The sequence below is a fragment of the Populus nigra genome, chromosome 3, assembly GCF_951802175.1.
Source record: "Populus nigra chromosome 3, ddPopNigr1.1, whole genome shotgun sequence".
Taxonomy (NCBI): domain Eukaryota; kingdom Viridiplantae; phylum Streptophyta; class Magnoliopsida; order Malpighiales; family Salicaceae; genus Populus; species Populus nigra.
This window is the reverse complement of record NC_084854.1, coordinates 1115924-1137946: the sequence shown is the minus strand read 5'-3', so window position 1 is coordinate 1137946 and position 22023 is coordinate 1115924. Positions and strand designations below refer to the sequence as shown.

At 37.0% G+C, this 22023-nt stretch overlaps 4 protein-coding genes across 5 annotated transcripts; 2 read left to right on the top strand and 2 right to left on the bottom strand.

Moving 5' to 3' along the window:
• Positions 1 to 792: 792 nt before the first annotated feature.
• LOC133687968 (uncharacterized) lies at positions 793 to 4239 on the top strand. 2 transcript variants are annotated; one of them, XM_062107324.1, is made up of 8 exons: positions 793 to 979; positions 2075 to 2324; positions 2440 to 2571; positions 2687 to 2818; positions 2929 to 3054; positions 3173 to 3358; positions 3471 to 3650; positions 3811 to 4239. In XM_062107324.1, exons 2-8 carry the CDS (start codon positions 2124 to 2126, stop codon positions 4162 to 4164), a joined length of 1311 nt encoding a protein of 436 aa, XP_061963308.1. In that variant the 5' UTR covers positions 793 to 979; positions 2075 to 2123; the 3' UTR covers positions 4165 to 4239. The 2 variants fall into 2 exon arrangements, with proteins under 2 accessions (XP_061963308.1, XP_061963307.1); XM_062107323.1 differs by having other exon boundaries at positions 2027 to 2324.
• A 550-nt stretch (positions 4240 to 4789) lies between these two features.
• LOC133687967 (protein TIC 55, chloroplastic-like) lies at positions 4790 to 7396 on the bottom strand. Its single transcript, XM_062107322.1, has 3 exons — positions 6755 to 7396; positions 6123 to 6225; positions 4790 to 6021 (listed from the first exon to the last, which is right to left on the bottom strand). The coding sequence occupies exons 1-3, from the start codon at positions 7204 to 7206 to the stop codon at positions 4903 to 4905; spliced, it is 1674 nt and encodes a 557-aa protein (XP_061963306.1). The 5' UTR covers positions 7207 to 7396; the 3' UTR covers positions 4790 to 4902.
• A 708-nt stretch (positions 7397 to 8104) lies between these two features.
• On the bottom strand, positions 8105 to 10095 carry LOC133687993 (peroxidase 18-like). The gene is made up of 4 exons (XM_062107355.1): positions 9802 to 10095; positions 9159 to 9338; positions 8898 to 9063; positions 8105 to 8659 (listed from the first exon to the last, which is right to left on the bottom strand). Exons 1-4 carry the CDS (start codon positions 10087 to 10089, stop codon positions 8244 to 8246), a joined length of 1050 nt encoding a protein of 349 aa, XP_061963339.1. The 5' UTR covers positions 10090 to 10095; the 3' UTR covers positions 8105 to 8243.
• Positions 10096 to 13038: 2943 nt separating this feature from the next.
• On the top strand, positions 13039 to 17892 carry LOC133689393 (eukaryotic translation initiation factor 3 subunit B-like). The gene is made up of 11 exons (XM_062109250.1): positions 13039 to 13319; positions 13805 to 14042; positions 14589 to 14735; positions 14966 to 15094; positions 15200 to 15328; positions 15415 to 15498; positions 15588 to 15712; positions 15837 to 16035; positions 16124 to 16656; positions 16838 to 16949; positions 17270 to 17892. Exons 1-11 carry the CDS (start codon positions 13201 to 13203, stop codon positions 17612 to 17614), a joined length of 2160 nt encoding a protein of 719 aa, XP_061965234.1. The 5' UTR covers positions 13039 to 13200; the 3' UTR covers positions 17615 to 17892.
• The last annotated feature ends 4131 nt before the right edge of the window (positions 17893 to 22023 follow it).

The following is a 22023-nucleotide window of genomic DNA, read 5'->3' as shown; positions in this document are numbered from 1 at the left end:
AAACACCTACCGAAACAGAATTGACAACCTTGCCGCAAATTATATTTGAATAGTGAAGTTGGGTTGCTTGAGGCTGAAAAAACTGCGCTCTAACGTGGATCATATATTTTGAGTCGACCAATTAAATTAAATTATTTTTTAAAATAATTTTTAATTTTTAGTTTTAAAAAAATTATGTGAATTTTAATATAGAAAGAGAAAGTTATTTGTTTACATCGATTTAAACTATTAAAAAATTAATTTTTATATCAATAAGTTTTATTTAATAAAAAAAGCTCTAAAAAGATATCATTTCACTTTTATATTACCTAAGAAAGTATATCTAATTTCAGAAAGTTTTTCGATTTTGAGTTGTCTTTTTATTTTTGAATTATTTTTTAAAATATTTGAAGGCGTGAATGTGTTTATTTAAATTTATATGATGTTTTTTTAAAGTAGTATTAGTTACTATTTGGGGAAAACAAAGATAAAAACAGAGGAAATAAGATTTTTTTAAAAAAAGAAATGAAAATAGAATTGTAATTAGTAATAGTATAAAAGACAAAATAACCTTTTCTGCTAAACCGCCGAGTATGACAGTAGTACTTTACCATCTGAGGTGATCTGACAAAACTTGCACGTAACCATTTGAATTAGCCATTTTTATCAAATAGCGCTGTTAAATAATTAAGAGCAGGATTGCTTTTGATCCCTGAATTTCTAAGTAATTTCCTTGGCATTGCCAAGCAGAAGCAAAACCGCGTGCTTATTTATTTTCATGTCACCAGGCTTTCTTACTCCCAGTTCAGTTGCTCCACGAAGCGGTTCTTTGGCTATAGAAATTTGGTTTTCTTTCTCTCTTAAACCCTGGACGGAGGCTGATTAATGAAGTGAAGATCACGGGTAACTATCATCTCCCTCCCTCTCTTTGCACTGCAGGACAGTCTCCACTCTCCAGGCTGCGCTAACATCGTCTCTCTCGAAGCACGCACCGATCGAGGTATCATCGTAATGCTCTATGATCCTTTTTTTCTTCTTATTTCTTGCATTTATATGGTGTTTTCTTCGTTTCCAGTCATCTATATGTGCCTTCTGCATTTTTCGGTGTCAGTTATTTTCTTTCGTGAACTGTTTATCTTTTCATGTATATCGTCTTCTTTCTTGTATGTCTCCCTTCAACGTTTTTCAGGCAGAACTTCATATATTTAATGGAGTTCTGTAATCATCAATAAAATTTGATTATTATATATAAAAAAATCATCTGGATTTGTTCTTCAAGCATTAAAGAGGGGGGTGGGGTGTTTTTCTGGGTTGAGTCGTCATTAGATGTTGCGAGATGAGTTAGTCTCGCCTGAATTATTTGAGGGAATATATATTTCTGCATGATGCCAATAATTTGTCTCTGTCAATCAATTCGTGGGGTATTGGACAAAGATTGTTTACGAGGTATTTCTGCATGTTTACGCATATAGTGTTTAGTCATTATCGCGCGAACCTCCACAAATAAGGGCGTATGTTTGCTTGCCGTCTTTGTTTCTTTTAAGTGTCTGAACCTTCACAAACAAGGGCATAATGTTTACTCATGTGTGTGTTTATTGTTTAATGTATGGCTTTCATTCTCCTTTCTACGGCTTAAGTGCTTGCTGCATCACCATGTTTTCTGTCAGTTTGACGTTCTGTTTCTATTACATATGGTTATGTGGTTTTCAAATAGGCCTAGCATTGGAGCTTGAGATATGGAATAAATGTTATTGCATGAGCACGTGACTTCTTGTCCACAGATTTTGGGCATTCAAATTTCAAGATGACTAAGACTTGATGCTGTAATATTTGCGTAGAAGTTTTAAACTGATATCAAATAGAAGAACAATTTCATGTTTTCCTAGCAGAACCCCTAGTTGAATGGTTTTTTCAAGCAGAAAACTCGTCGGATATTGCTAGAGATCTAAATATTCTATCCTCTAAATGTTCCTTTGTTACCATCTCTTTTTACGTTTTCAGTTCTTCCTCTGATTTCTAATTGTAAGCTGCATGCCTGATCTGGCAGCAACCCCTTATTTTTTCGGGCCATAGGCTGACAGATTTTAAACCTCAGATCCCGGACACAAGCTATCAGGTAGATATCCCGGTCACAAGCTAGAGGAATGGATAATCAGACAAAACCCAATAGTGGCGGAAGTATAATGATCTCCGCCTCCGAACTTCGCAGACGTGCAGTTCGGAGAAACGTATTGGTGAAGAGTTTGTTACCCCAAACTCCTCGTGTGCCACACGATGAAATTGCATTAGAGGACCAATCTGAAGTGAAAATTGAGCCAAAATCAGGGCGATATAAATATAATACGGTTAGACTCTACAACTCCCATTTACTCCTTGTTTCATCACCATCTCAGTTGTGTTTATGGATTAAATTTTTGCAATTCTAAGTTTCAAACAATATGTTGTTTTGGGTCCTTACAGAGGGGGACACCATCCAGGGACACCTCGGACCACAGGGCTCCTCATGTGCCATCTGATAAAATTTGCTTGGAGACTCAAAACCGATCTGAAGTGAAAGTTGAGCCAAAGTCGAGGCGATATAAATATAGTGATGTTGGATTCTACAACTCTCATTTACTCCTTGTTTCATCACCATCCTAATTATGTTTATGAATCAAATTTTTGCAATTTTAAGTTTAAAACAACATGTTGTTTTGGGTCCTTGCAGAGGGGGGCACCACCCAAGCTCACCGCGAACCACAAGGTTCCTCATGTGCTACCAAATGAAATTGGCTTGGAGGCTCAGAACCGATTTGAAGTGAAAGTTGAGCTAAAGTCGGGGCGATATCAACATTATGATGTTGGATTCTACAACTCTCATTTACTCCTTGTTTCATCACCATCTCATTTGTGTTTATGGATCAAATTTTTGCAATTCCAATTTTCAAACGTTGTTTTGGGTCCTTGCAGAGGGGGGCACCACCCGGGCTCGGCACGAACCACAAGTCTCCTTATGTGCCACCCGATAAAATTGGCTTGGAGGCTCAGAACCGAGTGAAAGTTCAACCAAAATCAGGACGATATAAATATAGTGTGGTTGGATTCTACAACTCCCATTTACTCCTTGTTTCATCATCATCTCAATTGTGTTTATGGATCAAATTTGTGCAATTTTAATTTTCAAACAACATGTTGTTTTGGGTCCTCCTTGCAGAGGGGGGCACCACCCAAGGACACCTTGGATCACAAGCCTCCTCATGTGTCACCCGATGAAATTGACTTGGAGGCTCAGAACCAATCTGAAGTAAAAGTTGAGCCACAAAGGAAAATTGCATTGCAGGTTCAAAACAAATCTGAAGTGAAGGTTGAGCCAAAGCCGAGACCATATAAATCTAGTGCGGTTGGATTCCACAACTCCCATCTACTCCTTGTTTCATCACCATCTCAATTGTATTTTTGGATCAAATTTTTGCAATTCTAATTTCCAAATAACATGTTTTGGGTCCTTGCAGAGCTGGCCACTCAGGCACACCTCGGACCATAAGACTCCTCATGTGCCACACAATGAAATTGCATTAGAGCCTCAAAACCGATCTCAAGTGAAGGTTGAGCCACCAAAGCAAGTTCAGAACCTATCTAAAGTGAAAGCTGTGTCAAAGTTGCGGTTATCTGCTCAAGATCAAATCAATGAGGTTGAATTCTACAACTCCCACTTACTCCTTGTTCCCTTCTTTAAAATGCAGAGCTAATGACCTTGGGTAATGTGATGCTACATTGCTCCATTCTTCTAATTTTAAAAAAAAATGCATCTAAAATTTTATAATTATATTGGTTTTAACTTTTTTGGTGCAGAAAACAACAGAGTGGGCTTTGTTAATCACCAGCGTACTTCTAGAGGCCATGTCTGCAGTTTTTGATCAGGTGGGGCAGGCGTTGACGGGTATGGTGATAGCATTCCTCGCTTTGTTTTTTTCCAGCCTTGATCTCATTTGCAAGGCTCGAAAGGAAGGAGTTAAGAGGACCCAACCCTTTGGTGGTCTCCTGGAGTATTTTGGACTAGCTGCTGCTGTCTGGCAATGCTTTTACTCCACCATGGAGTATCTTTATACTCGGAAGAATCAACAGAATCCAATAAAGATGTGTTTGTTACCTTTTATATTTGCGTTGTGCGTGCTGATTTTTAGGTTAATCAAGTGCCGCACATGAACCATTGTGTAGTAGAGTAATTGTACAAAGATTTTCTCTGTTTTTAAATGGATTGATTAACATTATTTGTGTGCTGACTGATATTGAGAAGTTACTGGACTGTGAAATGCGCCCTGCCTGCTGTTGCTGATGATAGCGATGCCTCTAAGCTGGGATCAAAGCAGATTTTTATTGTTAAGTTATTGTATGCCGATGTTCGTAAACCTATTATATTATGTAAAAGCCATCATGATTCTCTTGATTTCAGTCTGGATTTGTATTTCCTAAGCGAAACCGCTGGGTATGAAATCACTGATTGTGCCAATAACTGAAAGGCTTGTCGAGTGTTCTTTTGTTTAACATCCATCCCATCAATATCCCATCATTTGGTTTTTTCTGGTTTTCTTGTTTTAATCAGTTTTTCCTGACCACACATCTTCCTCTCACGTAGCTTTACATTTTATTTCACAGAGACTGTTCAGGTTAAGAGTCTTCTGGATGTTTTGGAGTTGAGAAATCTGATAGCAACTCTCATTTTGTTCTTCATTTTTGTTTCTTGTGAGAATTTATATGCACTGAATGTACTTGAGTTTTCGAAAAACAAGCAAAAAAGGTGAAAATACAGTAACTTAATGACCAGAAAACAGGGCGAAACACCTATAATTTACTTGATAGAACTATACAAGGTTGTAAATGTAGTTCTATAATCTTCCTGTGCTAAAACTACAGAAACATACTAGATGTTTACGGTTTGCTGGCTCAGAATCTCCTATGTGTTCTTATGAAGTTTGTTGTGCTCATTTGGATAAGAGTTGAGCATGCGTAAACTCCGGCCAAGCATAAGCTTGTTGAAACTAAGAGGGCAGCTTTCCACTGCCTTCCAGACACTAGAATAGCTAATGCAGTCAATGCAAGAGAAATGGCAGAAAGAGCTTTTTTCCAAGTATTGAAAGCTTTGAGAGCACCACTGCATCCTTTGCAATGAATTACATGGCGAAAGTATCGATTGGCCAAATTGGGAGCATGCATCGTCCCAGTGCCACCCTTAGCTGGGAAAGAAGCTGAAACTCCTGCAACAAGACCAGCTGGTGCATGTTCTACAACAGCTGGTAATCCAGGTAAAGAAATGGTGTTGTGCCCAAAATGGTAAGGCATTCCATGTCCAGTTTTGTCCATCCATTTCCTGTATTCCGCTACCCATGTATCTGAAGACCTTAAATTGAGATACAATTTCTTTGTTGGGACCTTTTCTTTCATTAAAACTTCATTCTGAGATGACAAAAATCCCATATCTTGTTCGAAGACTGTGCATCCCCTCTGATGAAAGAACCATTCGGGGATCCAATTTGCTATTTGAGGCATCGCTGTTCCTCCAAATCTCACAATAAGCATGGATTTTCCTTGTCCAGTAGGTCTGCATAGGAAGAGGCCAGAGAAGTACTGTTTCACCCCCTTCTCATCAATGAATTCTCGGTTATTGGATAGGACACAAGGGGCTTCAAACCGTAAGAAGTTTGGTAATGTTTGAGCATCTCCCCCACCCCACCAGCCTGCAAATCCCCGGTCAGTACGTTCAGTCACCTCAAAACGTAGTGGCTGGGCATTTTCCCTTTTTGCTGACAGGTCTGTCCTATCGTGTGAGATTGGAATATGTGCTGGATCCATCAGGTTTTCAAGAAGTATGGAGTGATCGTAGGGAAGCTCATGGACGGCGGAAGAATCTTTGAAACCTGGCCTGGCAAAGTTCTCGAACCAGGGTAGTTTATTTATGTTTGGTTGTGATCTCGAGGACATCCACACCCACACAACTCCTTGGGATTCCCTCACCTCATAGGTTTTGACACAAGCTGACTGAGGAATTTTAGCATTTGCAGGAAGCTGTAGCGAAGAAATTCACTGCCATCATTAGCTAGGACATGAGGAAAGACAAGGTGGGCATATCATGCAATTGAAACTCCGCACATTTAATGAAAACAGACCTGAGGTATCTTGACACAGTTGCCCTCCCCCTCAAATTGCCAACCATGATATAGGCATTCGAGTCTTCCATCTATCAACTGACCTTCTGATAGTTTAGCTAACCTAAATCAAGTAGAGCCAAGTTCAAGGTTTTGTCACTTATACAGTCCACATCTTAAGATCTCTATCATTTCGCCAGTGTTTCCCACAGAAATTTTGAGTACGACTAACGCCATAGAGCAGAGAAATCTTTGCCATCAAATGCAGATGATCCATCAAAGTTCAAGAATTTCTGTTCATTACCATTAGCAATACAGCATCCCCGTATATTCAATTTCAATAGACCATACACGCAACACTTAGTTCACGGTTTATACATATTCAAATGTGCAGCAGTTATTTAATTAATCAAAATTTTCTTTTAATCGTGCAAACAATCTAATCCCAAACCTAAACCACTGCTAATTTCACTATATATCCAGCAAAATCCTAAAACCAAACAAGAGAAATCACAACAAGAACATCAAAACAAGAGACTAAGAAAAGAACCCTAATGCCCTTTTCTTGGATGGGAAATCAAAGCAAGATCCAACTTCTAGTACTCAACACAAGACAAGAAAACTTGAAACATACATGTGATAAGATTTATTACCTGTGGGGACATCTATCTTCAAAACAGCGAAGTTCACCCTGTCCATCTTTATACAACACTACCTGCTTATCAAACACAGTTAGGCCTAAAGGAGCATCATCTGGTACATCCTTGGTAAGATAAAGTGGGTACCACTCTTCTGTCCAATCATAGTCTGCCACCTCTCTTTCTCCCCTCCTTTCCTCCTCACTAGAAGGACCCACAAGCACTAAGTGATCATCATTATCCTCTCCTTTACTCTGATCCTCAATTGATGAAGGTACAGTATTACTACTTGTAAGATCTGTAACTGCATGGCACTTAATAGACCCTTGCTGCTGCTGCTGCTTTACATGTATTGGCCTCGAGGTTTTTCTTGGTTTAGGAGTGAGGGAGAGGGGATAAAAGGCGAGAGGCTTCGAGAGGGAAGTAGTGTGAGAGAGAAATGGGAATTTAAGGATTGGTGAAGCCATGATGCATGCAGGTGGTTCTGTTACTCTAGGGGAAGAGACAGTGAGAGAGGTGTAGAACAGAGTAGAGAAAATGGAGTCATGCGGAGAAGGGAGAAGAAGAATTGATGAGTGTCAAACTGAAAGACAGGAAGTTGCTTGCGAGATGCTTGCACCAATCCTTACCACACAATGTTATCAGACAGTACTCAACGGTAGGCATCATAGCGACAGTTAAACTGAGCAGTTTCTTTGGAAAAACTATAACTCAGATTGAGTCTACAAAGAATTTTTTTTTATTTCAATTGGATCCTCCAAGTGTTTATAGAAATTCTCAATTGAATTCTCCATCTAAACTCCTCACAAATTTTTAATAGGAAACTATGGATTTCCTATGCACAAATTTAAAGCCTCTTATACCATGAACTTCCGTAAAGGGGAGCTCATTGAGAATTTTCTCACTTTTGTATCTTGAGGATTCAATTGAGATAAAAAAAAACATTATTTGGAGACTAGAGAAAACATTCTTGATATGATTAGAGGACTGTTAGAGGTTTTCCCTTTTGATGGGGTGCAAAATCTAAAAAGATTTATTTTTTAGGAATAGATTAAAGTGATACACCTGAGACCCTAATCAAGCCCACCAAGAAAGGTGCTGGGCAGACGCCAAGCATCCTGGCTCGAGCATCAGCCCAAGACCACCCTAATATCCAGACTCAGATGTTCTATCTAAGCTCATCAAACGTGTATGGAAATAGGCCCATAACTATTACATGTTTTGTGCTAAAAGCAATATATCTTGATCCGTCACCTTTTAAATTCAAGTGTCATGTAGATACAGGTCATGGGGCATATTTAAACAATATAATTTTTAAATAAGAAAAAAAATTCAATTATATATATATATATATAATCTCTTGAATTGAATGAAAATATTTTTTTAAAAAAAGAAGTAAATTAAAATATGTTATGCATATGTACTTTGATCCATCCTTGACATGTAGATTCCACCATAACAATGAGAGGGCTGGCATGAAGCTTGCCAGCAAAATCCTCCTTCTTCATCCATTCGTCATTGAACAAGATTGTCGAATTTCCCCTTCCTCACCTGTTTTTACTCCAATGCTGGTTAGCTTAAGAAATGACCGGCCCCAACTCTCAAAAAACCTTCCTTGATCATTTGCTAAATCTTCTACTAGATTCCTTGTCCTGTTGTCATCTAAAAGAACAGAATCTGATTGGAAAAGGCCTTTGTGGGCTACAAGGTTTCTGTAGTACTGGTTATCAAATGATGAGGATGTTTCAGGATCATTAACAACTGTTATTGAATCGCTTGCATCCACTGGACATCTTTGCGTTAGCTCATTCGCATAATTCTTGTCGAGAGATGAGTCGATGAGTGTCAGCTTCCCCTTGGAGTTCTCTTGGAACCTATCTCTGAACGCGCTGCAATGAGCTGATCCTATAGTGTGAGCTCCTGCAAAGCAAAAGCATTATGCTTGATAGATCAGCCATTTATTATAGTTTTTTTCATCAACAGGTCTTCTGGATGTGACAACAAACAGTCAATATCCATGGTTCATGAACTCGGTACAGCACGTTTTCAAACGCCTTCTCCGATCATCCTCTACTCAGTTAGTTGTTAGGTTGATGTCAGAAACTACCATTCTAGCAATGGAGTGTTCTAACAAAGTTTTGGACTCGTTGTCACATACCTGATAGCACAACAAGGTCTTCAAGGGATAATCCTTTAGATGTGAAGATGTTAATCATCTCATTCATTGTAAAAGTTGTGTCTATGATATTAGGTCTCACATTTGCAGCTGCAGATACCCTCCCATCCCTCCTACCAGTTGGAATCTGAAGCTGAGGTCCACCACTCTGTTTTCATATTCTTCATTAATCAGTAACCAATCACAAGAAGCATAGAAATGGACAAGGAATAATAGTTCCAATAAGGCAATAAGAGATATTACAATTGCAACAGCATCTCTAGCAGCTAAAGCAACAACATCAGCACAAGAAACAGTTCCTGGACAGAAGATTTCAAGATTTCTTTTAGCTGAATCAATAACTTGAAACCCTCCTAGAGACCTGTTCCCTGGATCGCTTCTCTCCGTCCCATTTCCTTGCAGCAGCACAGATGCATCACAACCCTGTAAACATAACAAAAACTAACTAGAATTGAGGAGTAGCCACCAATTACATGGTATAAGAATATGATTCCAGTTATTCTGGGGTGCTGATAAATCAATTAATACTATCAGATCGCAAAAGGAGAATCCTATGAAGGAGCCCTTGATGATTTAAAACAAGCAGCTAAAGCATACAAATCACAAAACACTCAACGAGTGCGGTGGTGAGACTATTAGGCCTCTTCACAGGAAGCTGATGTTCACATGACAGATGTATACTGCAATAGCTCAATCTCCATAACTACTCTAAAACAAGTTTTTTTTTTTTTTCTTTAAATCATCAAGCAGTGTCAGTTTTCAATCATATATTCTTTCCCATGCGGGGATATATTAGTGAAATGCCTTATCCAAAATGCTGTTTTCTGGCACACATGAAGCAAATTCAGATAACACACTAAGCACCCATCAGGTGAGAAAGACTCACCTCTACAAAGCAGTCATGGAAAACCAAACGAACTAGCTTCCCTGGTATAGTAGGGTCAGAAGAGGAAGCTGATCTCACTTTGTTTGAAACAATAAGTTCAGCAGCTGGGCATGAAGCTCCATAAAAGTTGAAAAAGAGACTAGCAGAACAAGGAGAAGAAACAACATATAAGAGAACAAGAGCCAGAAAGCTATAGAAATGAGGTCTTGCAGAAAAGGGCAAAGAGGTTGTCTCCATGAGGAGATTTTTTAGTGCTTTTTTAGGCAAACTGCACACACACACAGCCATCACTCATCGGTTATGCTTATGTTTTGCTCTTGATAATGATACTTCCATGAGAGATTGATATTGTATCCTGCATTTAATGCTGCATTTACTTTGTTGGGTGATGCCAGGAGGTAGATGGGACATTAGACTTTAAGGCACTCTTACAGCATTAGAGTAAGTGCAGTGGAAGATAACTTTCAACTTCCCTGTCTATTTAAGTTCTCACATGCCCTCATGCTTATTGGTGTCTGTGTCTATGCAGATCTTTAAGAGCAATCTCCCTATTACATTTTAGCTCACTTCCTACTCAAGAATTTATTGGAATCATCTACCCTATCACACAGCTATGGAAACCTTCCACGCCATACTTGCTAGTGACTGACCGGAGTCTTCTTGTTGGCGAACCTCGTGATAGTCCCCGACCTTTAAGAGCAATCTCCCAAAATTACAAAACCTGGCTTGTTTTGATAATATAGAATTTATTATCATATGTTAGAAGTTAGAAATATAATTGAGATCTCTTATAAGTTGGTTTTTTTTTTTTTTTTTTTGAGGTTTGCCCTTTTTTCTCTTCCGAACCAGGTCAATGAAAAAAATCCAATTTTTAAGAAAAAAGTTTGAGATAATCCATGATTAACCCGCTCAACAGTCAACCCTTGTGTTAGGTTTTATATCTATAATCCTAACCAGCAATTTTCCATGTTTGCTAGTTCGGTTAAATATGGGCTCTGTTTCTGCTCGTTTTTCCCTTTTAAGCACCTAATTGTGGTCCATAAACAATTATAAACCAGCATCGGTGAAGCAGGACAAAGCATAACTCACACTAGGGGCAGTTTTTTCATCTTTTATTAAACAAAGATCGAGATTCATTTAGAGTGCAAATAGCCATAACTAACAAGCATTGCACAAGTAGTATTGGTATTGCCCCTGACAAGGGCTGCGGGCTACTAGGCTACTTGTGTAATTCTCCTCTTCGCCCAGCCATAAACTCTGCGCTGGACATGGACCCTTGCTCGGGCGGCTCCTTCCATCATGACTAGCTTACAGTGGAAGGCTGGCTGTCTGTAAACCGCCACCCTCTTGCAAGGGGGACACGATGGGGGCTATCTATATTCTCCCTCTCCCCCATGCAGTATCGAATTACGAAACAACAAAACTATTGCCTTTGTCCTTTATGGATCAATTACAAGTTAACCTGATTCACTCTGGCAGTTGACTTCATGACTGACTTCTTGATAACAGCTGGCCATTGTTTCCAGTGATGGCTGACATGCCAACTCTCTGCGGCCAAAACTTGGGTTTACAGGCAATGGGAGGCCACATTTTTGCTCTCTGCACAATTCCAGTCCAAGCCTAGCCACCAAGAAGAGCGAAAGCCTTTTAGAAAAGGTTTAGCCACAGTTCTATAGATCATTTCATAGCATTTTCCATCATCATGAGGTAAAAGATTGAGTCACGTTCTTTGGATGCTTCATCAGTGAAGAACAATAGCTGTACCTACCTCATATTCATAAAAAGGGATCAATGAATGGACCGGAGTAAATCAAGTAGATGCATCACCGGAAAAAGCCACCATGGGCATGGATAAGGCATGATTCATCCAAGCAAATATATATCATAAAGCTTTGGTGAAGAAAAGATGAATGAATGGTAATACAAGACATTACCAATGTGTGACTTTCTGAATTACACTCATTTCCAGCATCCCATCATGAGCTTCTTCAAGTTCTTCTGATTCATCCACATCATCAATACGAATTTCTTCACTATTACCAACAAAAGAACCTGCAGATCTGAAACATTGGTGTCAGGATCAGGAGATATGAAACACCTTTCGGCTGCCAGACTACAGTGAATTGAACAGTATACATAAAAAGAAAAAAGAATGCAGTTCTGAAATTATATAGGCACGTAGAAGCCAGTATATCAGTTGATCAACGCAAATAAAGGCATATCAGTGAATCTTATTTTGCGTTTACGTCCTTTCTACTTTCATGTGGGATTTATTTACCATTAAGGTTATGTAATATGTATTTCCTAGACCTATATAACTTTCATCTTCATTTCTGTCTTATCTCTCAGTTGTTCTTATTGTTTCTGTTTTTTTTTTTTTTTTTTATCTCGAGATACTAGTCAAACAATATCTAAAAATCAACTTATTAACAAAAATAAATACGTGATTTAATCAAGCAATTAAATTAACTTATAAGTTAATTCACAAACCTATTTGAGTGACTTGTAGACTTAAATGAGGCTAAACTCAAGTTGAACTCGTTTGTAATTAAATTGAGTTTTGAGAAATAAGATTAGATTTGAATTAATTTGGTAATCTTCACAGTAAGCTTGAATAGAATTCATTTTTAATTAAAAAAAAACAAAAATGTAGTTTTTAAAATAAAATAGAGCATTCTTTTATATTTTATTAGCATGATTGATCATGCATATTTTTTATGATTCAAATCCTAATAAAATTAAAATCTTACTAAAATATTAGTAAAATTAATTTCCTATACTCTAAAAATTATGATATTTAGTAGCTCAATTTCAAGTTTGCAAGCATAAAAATAATTGAGTGAAAATAACATCTATGTTAGAAAATTCTTATCATATTTACACTGATATTTTTTCAAGAATTTAAAGAATTATATTCAAAATAAAAACAACAGTAAAAAAAATTATTTACCACCTGAGCCAAATACCTTAATTATCACTCCTATATTCCATAATATTTAAGAATCTCCATGATCAATTTAAGTAATTAAAAGATACCAAAACGACAAATATTTATGACCCAAAGGACTAAAACGACAGAATTGGTCAAGCTCAAGGTCGGTTTTGATACATTGCCTCCTCTCCCGCTTTCCCGCTCTCCTTCTCTTCCAATTCGGCCCAATCCATCTAGGCCCAATCACCAAAGCCCAACATAAATAAATCTCTAATGGCACATTCGTGATTCCACTCATTCATCACATCAAGCAAAAACCCTAAATTACAGACTGACTCGTATCTCACTCTTTTCCCCTTCTTCTCCAGCAAGCTGTGCAAACCTACCGTTTCTCTCCCTCCAAAACCTCCTCATTGTTTCTCTCTCTAGTTTCTAGAGAGAGAAAACTCGATAAACGATTTTTAGCTATGGGAGAAATATCATTGACTGAACTAGAAGAGAGAGCCGCTGCGGCTGGCATAGATCTCTCGCTAATCGATATTGATTCAATTAAACTTCCTCCTGGAGATGATTTTGGCGTTATTAGGTCAGTTTTTAAAGGATAAGTTATTTTACCTTTTTTTTGTGTCTTGTTAAGTTTTGTTTGGTTGCATAGAAAATATAGGGAAATTAGATTATTAATATTTTATGTAGCTTGTTTTTATATAATTTCTGAATTATTTGTGAGTGTTTTGTTTATTTATAATATTTTTTTGTTAAAATACAGTAATTATATGTATAATTGATCTTGTAAAATCTGTGTGCTGTGTTTTAATTTTTCTGGTTATATATTTGAAAGAGAAGGTTAAATTTATAATAAATTTATGGTTTAAGAGGCAAAACCAGAAAGAAATATTAATTATTAGTGAAATGAAACGCTGTTTGGGTAAATATTCAAAAATGCTTGCCACATTTGTTAGATTTATTAGAAATAATAATAAAGGAAAATAGATTATATATGTTTTTAAAGTAAATTACCGCTATGTACTTTTGCTTTGATTCTGACTCTTTAATTTACTTTTTTTTGGGCAGTGATGATGAGGATGTCTATCAAGAAGAACAGATGGATTTTGACTATGGGTTAGGAAACACTATTGTAGTTGATAATCTTCCGGTTGTTCCGAAAGAAAAGTTTGATAAGCTTGAAGGAGTTATCAACAAGATTTATAGTCAGATTGGTGTTATTAAGGAGGATGGCCTTTGGATGCCTGTTGATCCTGGGACTCAGAAAACTTTGGGTTACTGTTTCATCGAGTACAATACCCCTCAGGTAATCATTTTTCCTATGGTGTATATGTATTAATGCATACATTTGCTTTCATTTCTTTGAATTTTTGGATGATTTTTATAAACTCTACTTTTCTTGCATCCATATGGTTAAACGTGGCTTTGTGCATTGCCTTCCTTCCCCAAAATATCTAGTGATAATGTTGCAGTAGAAATGTGTAATATATAAGTAGTATAGGTGGCGAGTATTGTACCTGGCATATTATATAGAGCACACTTTGGGCATCTATGTTAATTGTAAGAGTTGGTTTTGGCCTGTGGCTGTTGAATGCTTGGATAGGTAGCAAGTAGTGTGCATGGCATACCATATAAAGCATACTTAGGGCATCTTTGTCAAGCAGTTGGCTTTTGCTTGGACTAATGAAAGGGCTGGCTAAGGTCATAATTAAAACTAGTTTTTTATTTTTTTTCTTAAAATGTTATTTGCTGACGAAACAGCCTTTAGGTTTGTGAGTAGCCAGTCTGAGGTCCGTGGTCATTTTTGTTTTGTTTTTTTACTCGTTACCAATTCATTTTGTTATGATTGCAGGAAGCTGAGCTAGCTAAGGAAAAGACAAATGGGTACAAGTTGGATAGAGCTCATATTTTTGCTGTCAACATGATTGAAGATTTCAATAGATTTATGAAAGTTCCTGATGAGTGGGCACCTCCAGAGATCAGGCCATATGTTCCCGGGGTAATTAGTTCAATCATTTTTCTCATCCTTACCCATCTTTTTTTCTGCTAGCTTCATTGTTGGAAGATCTGATTTCTATACTCTGCAAAGTTGATCAACTTATGTTCCCATCAAAATAAAAATAACAAGAGAGAGAAAAATGTAATAACTAAGGCCATAAAAACATTGTGCTTTTGAACTTTCTGGAATTTACTTTGTATAAAATATTCTGTAATTCGTGTCATAAACAGGAAAATCTTCAACATTGGCTCACTGATGAAAAAGCTCGAGATCAGTTTGTGATTCGTGCTGGCTCAGACACTGAGGTTTTCTGGAATGATGCAAGACATTTGAAGCCTGATCCTGTTTACAAGCGTGCTGTGAGTTTTTTTTTTTTTCCTTTCCAAAATGGCTAGTTTCTTTTTTCTCATCTCTTAGAAATTGCACTGACTATGGCAAATGACTTTACACATTTGCCTTTACAGTATTGGACTGAGAGTTTTGTGCAGTGGTCCCCGCTTGGGACTTACCTGGCAACAGTTCATAGGCAGGGTGCTGCAGTTTGGGGTGGTGACAGTACCTTTAATCGGCTAATGCGTTATGCTCATCCTCAGGTGTTTTTTTTGCCGTCTCCCCTTGCAATTTGACATGGAATTTTGATTTCCTGTTTAACAATCTCCAACCTTGATATCATCTGTAGGTTAAATTCATTGATTTTTCCCCCGGTGAGAAATATTTGGTAACTTACAGCAGCCATGAACCAAGTAACCCTCGTGATGCTAATGTGAGTTTTTTTTTCTATTTCTCTGCTCCTTGTGGTGTTGTCTGTTTACTTTTTTGTGGCGCTGGGATTAATGTGTTCTTGGTGTTTAGAGGGTTGTGATAAATATTTTTGATGTGAGAACTGGTAAAGTAATGAGAGACTTTAAGGGAAGTGCTGATGAATTTTCTATTGGAGGAGCTGGTGGTGTTGCAGGAGTCTCTTGGCCTGTTTTCAGGTGTGTTTTTTTTCCCATGATATCTGCAATCCTGATAAAACTTCTCCCCTTTTCTTTTTAATGATTAATTCGTCCATTTTCATCATTGATCACGAGGTCTGATTTAATATTTAATTTTTTCCAGGTGGGGTGGCGGGAAAGACGACAAATATTTTGCCAAAATTGGGAAGAACATGATCTCTGTGTATGAAACAGAGTCATTCAGCCTTGTAGACAAAAAGTCCTTGAAGGCTGAAAATGTGATGGACTTCATTTGGTCACCAACAGATCCTATTTTTGCTCTCTTTGTTCCTGAACTTGGTGGCGGGAATCAACCTGCCAGGGTGAGTAATTAGGTGTGAAATGGATGGGTCATTTTATTTTGCAAATAAAATAAAAAAAAATCTACTTATGTTCTGTATGAATTCATAGGTGAGCCTCATTCAAATTCCCGGTAAAGAGGAGTTGCGGCAAAAGAACCTTTTCAGTGTCAGTGACTGTAAGATGTACTGGCAGAGTAACGGTGACTACCTTGCTGTAAAGGTCGATAGGTATACAAAGACCAAGAAAAGCACGTACACAGGATTTGAGCTTTTCCGTATAAAAGAGCGGGACATACCAATTGAGGTGTTGGAGCTAGACAATAAGAATGATAAGATAATTGCCTTTGCTTGGGAGCCCAAGGGCCATAGGTTTGCTGTTGTTCATGGTGACAGCCCTAGGCCAGATGTAAGCTTTTACTCAATGAGGACTGCTCATAACACTGGCCGGGTTTCAAAGCTAACTACTCTTAAGGGCAAACAAGCAAATGCTCTTTTCTGGTCCCCATCTGGTCGTTACCTAATACTTGCAGGACTTAAAGGTTTCAACGGTCAGTTGGAATTCTACAATGTTGATGAGCTTGAGACAATGGCAACAGCTGAGCATTTTATGGCAACAGATATTGAATGGGATCCCACTGGAAGGTAAATTTTGAGAAATTGCTTGATAGCATCAATCATGTGGCTATTTGGGTACCATGATGTTGTTGTTTTTAAGCAAATGAAATTGGACTAATCCATTTTTGTAATGGTAGATATGTTTCCTTCTTGACAGCCTGAATCAAGTTGATCCATTGTTGGCTATGATATTTATCCTTGTTTGCAGGTATGTTGCAACTTCGGTGACTTCAGTTCATCATGATATGGAAAATGGCTTCAACATCTGGTCTTTCAATGGAAAGCTACTTTATCGGACACTGAAGGATCATTTCTTCCAGGTAAGATCAATCGTGGAAATATTGGCCTTAATCAACTTTAATTGGTTGGAGGTATTGACACGTAAAATACCACCACTATCTTAGTGTCACCTTGATGGTGTCTTTATTCAAATAACTAGTATCAATGATATGTAAGTGCCACCTGATTGATTGAGAATGTGAAACATTATGTTACAATGCCCTTGCTAAAATGGATAATCTTCGTTTGTCTTTTAATTTTGGACCATTCTTTTTGGCCACTGCTAATCTCTTGTTAGTAGCAACTTTGATTTGCATCATTCTTATTCGACCACTTGTTGATTTTCCATCACTTGTGACAGTTCTTGTGGCGCCCAAGGCCACCATGTCTCTTGAGTCCTGAAAAGGAGGAAGAGATTGCTAAGAACTTGAAGAAGTATAGCAAGAAGTACGAGGCAGAGGACCAGGATGTTTCTTTACAATTGAGTGAACAGGACCGTGAGAAGAGGAGGATGATGAAGGATGAATGGTACAAGTGGGTCAACGAGTGGAAGCTGTTGCATGAAGAGGAAAGATTGCAGAGGCAGGTTCTAAGGGATGGAGAAGCTAGTGATGAAGAGGAAGAGTACGAGGCAAAAGAAGTTGAAGTTGAAGAATTGCTAGATGTTTCTGAGGAAATTCTTTCTTTTGAATACGGACAGGAGTGATCAGTATTCATATATTCAAATCTCCGCCCCTATTCAGCCTGTTTTCTACTTCAAGCAACCTTGCAGATACTAAAAAAAAGCTTGGCTTCCAGGTCAACCTTTAAGTTCCGAGTTCCTTTAATCTTTCTGGTAGAGTTATTATCTGTATTTTTTTTTTCTTGAATCCTGTTAGTCCTGATAAGGGTATCCCTAATTTTTAAAATGCTTCTCATTATGGAACTAGCCTGTTGGGTATACTCAATTTTGTTAGTTATTAGTACTTCAGTTTCCCATTTCCATTCTGCTTCTATCTTATTTTGTTTATAAGAACATGCTTTTAGCAATATCATCATTTCAATCATTTCACTTAGCATTGTCAGAAGTAACCTGTACATGAAAAAACCTGACGGTTTATCCTGCAAGCTCTAGGTCAGTACCTAGTTAATTTGTAATGTTCACTTCTTAATTAGGCTAACCTTCAAAGTTTACCATTTTGATTCAGTGTCAGTGCTGGATAATTTCTTATGGTTCAAAGAAAGTTCTTGATAACTTCATTAGAGATATTCTTCTATCGCTGAAGCATACAGCTGAGACCTCCACACCGCAGGCTCAACATGTTAATGTGAAAAATCATCTTGGTCTTAATTTGAAAGAGTTGCTGGTGTTTTTTAACACGCTGGAAAATAACTAATAATGATAACCCTAATCGTAACGAATATGAACACAGAACTCGAGTGAGTAGTCAGAGCTACTCAACTTAGAGACCTAGTTCTGCCTGGTTGAGTTGCCGGCTTTAATGTTGTACCTGCCGTATATAAAGCCTCTTAAATCTAGAATCTTCTTCTCTTTTTCCTTTTTAGAAACTTCCTTTATCAGCCACTCCAGTTTGAGCAAGGAATCTACCTCTTGTGGTCGACTTACAGCTGCAAGAAATCCTCTTCACGCTAGGACTGTTCTGCCGACTTTGCTGCTGCATCTGCTTTCGCTAGGATTTCCGCTTCTACTTTTGCTGTTGATTTCTGGTCTCCTTGGTTCTCATCATAATCCAACAGCCGTGCCAAACACATTAGAGGAAAAAATATTTTGAGAAGGATAAACATGAAGATTTTAAAAATTTTAATAAAGAAAGTAGCTATCACCGAGTGTTCACGTTTAGAGAGGTTGCTGATGGTATGTTATTTGCATTAACCATAACTTTGCAGGGACATGCGACGCCCACGAGGGTGGCCAAGGGGCTTCTCTATCTGCGTCAAGCAGGGAGGGTAGCCAAGGGGCTTCTCTATCTGCGTCAAGCAGGGAGGGTGGCCAAGGGGCTTCTCTATCTGCGTCAAGCTGGCCTCGGAGTTGTGGATCGCAATGCTTATTACGCTTGGCATTGAGGCCTGAGGTTCATAGGTTTTCTTTTGAGATTATTTCAGCACTAATTATGCAATTCAACCATAAACTTCCTGAAACTTCTTGGATTTGCAAGTCTAGACTCCTCCACGAGTCGGTGAAAAAACACAGATATTAAGAAAAAAAACTGAAAGTCATCATACATTTTATGTGCATTGTGAGAGGAAACATCTTGGATTCGCGCGAAGTTTCTCTTCGTTTTCAGTTTTTTTTTTTGTCACAATTTCTTTTTTTAATCCTTTTGTATTAGATTAATTTGGAATATTTGAGATTTGTTTCTTTTTTTTTTGTTTGGCTTCGCATTGGCTACTCGTAGTGTCGAGAAACAAAACTGACTTTCGGTTGGTGCTTCATTTGAAAATATTAAATGAAATTGAATTAAATTAAAACAATTAAAGCTATAAGCCTATATAGACTGAATTTAAACACTAAACAACTATTAAGCTACTTTTCTTGCAAACATAAGGGATAGAATTGCACTTTCATGGAGAGATTCCACTCTGTTTCTTGATCCCCCAACTTTTTTACAAAAAAAATAATCTTTTTATATTGAGTTTTTTTTTTTGGACTTGATAGTTTTTATATTTGTTGCCTAGGGATTTTGTGATGTCAAGAAAAAACTATGACACGCATTTGATACTTGGTTTTGCAAAATAAATTTAATTTTATTGATTTAAAACAATTAAAGTTTAAGGGATTAAATTTAAAACAAAAAAAATTCAATGATTGAAAATGATGGATAAGACAACTTGGTTGGCTAGTGTGGGGTGAAGCCACCTCGCTCAAGCAGAGCATGTGGCTTCCTCCAATAACGTAGCATCATTATCACAATTGCATTGGAAGCGTCGCTATGAGCTATTGTCCATAGTGTGACGCGTGTCAATGGAAGAGCAACGGTAAGGCTTCGATAACCTTTTCTTTCTTTCATTTTTTTTTTCTTTCTCCTCTCCTCAAGATTCATGCAAGCATGCCAAAATTAAAAGGTATCTTGACATTTTTTTTTTTGTGTTAAATTTAGTTCTTATTATTTTAATTACTATTTTTGGTTTTGGGTCTTTTTTAAAAAAAAAAATTCTCAATTTGATCCTTCAATATAAGGTTGGTTAGGAATTAACTTCATTATTTTTTTTGATTGGGTGATCTTGTTATCATGACCTAGACCAAAGGTTTGAAAGGTTAAGTCGGGTTGATCCAATCTTTTTTTATATTTTTTTATATTAATTTTCTTTTTTAATTTTATTCTTCGACAATGAATTTGTTGAAAGTTGGGGTTCATTATTTTTTTATGGGGTGAACTCATTCTCAAGACTCACGTTATTGGTTTGAAATGTTAATCTGAGTTGACATCAGTTTTTTTTAGATCCATTTTTAGACTAATTTTCTTTTTCAAAATCATAATTTCATAGTGGTTTTGTTTGAAGTTGGGCTTGTGAGTTTCTATGCTTTTCTTTATAAGGGGTTATCCCAGTCTGATATCCTAGGTTACGGGTTTGGTGAGTTAGTCTAGGTTAACTCGAGTCTTTTTTTGAATTGAATATTTTTTAATTTTGTCTTTGAATATTAAGTTAGGTTGGAAATTAACCTTCATAATTTTTCTGATTTTCTTCTATTATGTTATCTTGTTTGTATAATTAAGATAATGAAGTTTAGTGGACCTACCTAATTTTGCTAGTGTTTCTTTTTTCTAGGATTTTTTTATTAATTTTTTTTTCAATTTCATCCTTTTATATTGGGTTTGTTGTGGATTAGACATCAATTTTTTTTTTTTTGAGTTACTTACTATGAGATTATCCTAATTTTACGAGCCATAACTTTGGTTTGATATGCTAACTTTGAATTGACTTTGGTTGTTTTTTTTTGCTTTTTTCTCATACATACATACATATATATATATATATATATATATATATATATATATACATACATATATATATATATATATTATCCTTCAACTTTGGGTTAGCTAAGGATTGAACTTCGTGATTTTTTTTTGGCATGCTTTTTTTTTTGTGCAGGTCGATGATTGCTTTTTTTTTTTAATTTAATCCATTTACTATTGTTGCATTTTATTATACATTTAAATAAAAATCACTTTATTAGACTAGTCGGATCTATAATAGTCATGAAAAAACACATTACCGTTGCCTAAACATTCTTTTTTAATGTTAGATAAAAACTTCGGTCGTCCCGACCTATAACATCTCATTCAACCAATATTCTAGCAGTTCCTGCGTGATCATTATGCCTCCATACATGTTTCTCAGAGTGCACACACTTTGGTTGAGAAGAAATTAATACAAGCTCTGTGCATGCAATGTAAGAATGAACCCTCCATGCACCCTCTCACAGCTCACTAGTTTTGACGGTGAACAGACATGTTTGCTGCTGTCGGTGAGGTCGGTCAAGAGAGAGAGGTACTGCGACGAGTGTCGACGAAGGGAATGGATCAGTTGTCACGTGGCAAAATCATTCAAGTATTCTCTTCTACATCTATCAAGGCCCTAATTTATTTCCACGTGATATGTCTCCCTCTCACAGCCCATTTTCCTTGATGCTATGGAGCTTTAAGAACCCTAACGGTAACCCTACTAGATTAGGGTATGCTAATTATGTTGCCATCTGGCAGGGTTCAATGAGTTTGTTGACATTTTGTGCTGACGAGTGGTGGTAGTAATTAATAGAGTTCATGCTGTAATTATAAAGATAAAATTCTACTTGTATATATAAGCTCATTGGAAAATCATTATACCGCGGGATCATAGCTTTATTTGTCTCTATCTCATGATTCATGAACAAGTTTGGTCTCAAGTTATTAATCAAATTATAGATAAATAAATAATTCGAAGTGGCAATGTACGTCAACATGGTTGTGTGAAGACCTTTTCTTTTGTTTTTTTATATATTTAAATGAATTTAATATGTTGATATTAAAAATTTAATAGGTTTGTCTAACTTGTTCGCACAAGTTGACCATAAATTTAATAAACATTCCGTAAAAGTCAAAGTAGCTTAGGATACCTTTCGAAATGAACTAA

Excerpts from the sequence above, each read along its gene's own strand:
- LOC133687968 (XM_062107324.1), top strand. The coding sequence starts at position 2,124 with ATGGATAATCAGACAAAACCCAATAGTGGCGGAAGTATAATGATCTCC. Across the intron at positions 2,325-2,439 it reads GGCGATATAAATATAATACG|AGGGGGACACCATCCAGGGA; the intron begins GTTAGACTCTAC and ends GGGTCCTTACAG. Across the intron at positions 3,359-3,470 it reads GACCATATAAATCTAGTGCG|AGCTGGCCACTCAGGCACAC; the intron begins GTTGGATTCCAC and ends GGGTCCTTGCAG.
- LOC133687967 (XM_062107322.1), bottom strand. The coding sequence starts at position 7,206 with ATGGCTTCACCAATCCTTAAATTCCCATTTCTCTCTCACACTACTTCC. Across the intron at positions 6,226-6,754 it reads GAAGATAGATGTCCCCACAG|GTTAGCTAAACTATCAGAAG; the intron begins GTAATAAATCTT and ends TACTTGATTTAG. Across the intron at positions 6,022-6,122 it reads ACTGTGTCAAGATACCTCAG|CTTCCTGCAAATGCTAAAAT; the intron begins GTCTGTTTTCAT and ends TCTTCGCTACAG.
- LOC133687993 (XM_062107355.1), bottom strand. The coding sequence starts at position 10,089 with ATGGCTGTGTGTGTGTGCAGTTTGCCTAAAAAAGCACTAAAAAATCTC. Across the intron at positions 9,339-9,801 it reads TCCATGACTGCTTTGTAGAG|GGTTGTGATGCATCTGTGCT; the intron begins GTGAGTCTTTCT and ends TTATGTTTACAG. Across the intron at positions 9,064-9,158 it reads CTAGAGATGCTGTTGCAATT|AGTGGTGGACCTCAGCTTCA; the intron begins GTAATATCTCTT and ends ATATGAAAACAG.
- LOC133689393 (XM_062109250.1), top strand. The coding sequence starts at position 13,201 with ATGGGAGAAATATCATTGACTGAACTAGAAGAGAGAGCCGCTGCGGCT. Across the intron at positions 14,736-14,965 it reads TCAGGCCATATGTTCCCGGG|GAAAATCTTCAACATTGGCT; the intron begins GTAATTAGTTCA and ends TGTCATAAACAG. Across the intron at positions 15,329-15,414 it reads TGCGTTATGCTCATCCTCAG|GTTAAATTCATTGATTTTTC; the intron begins GTGTTTTTTTTG and ends TATCATCTGTAG.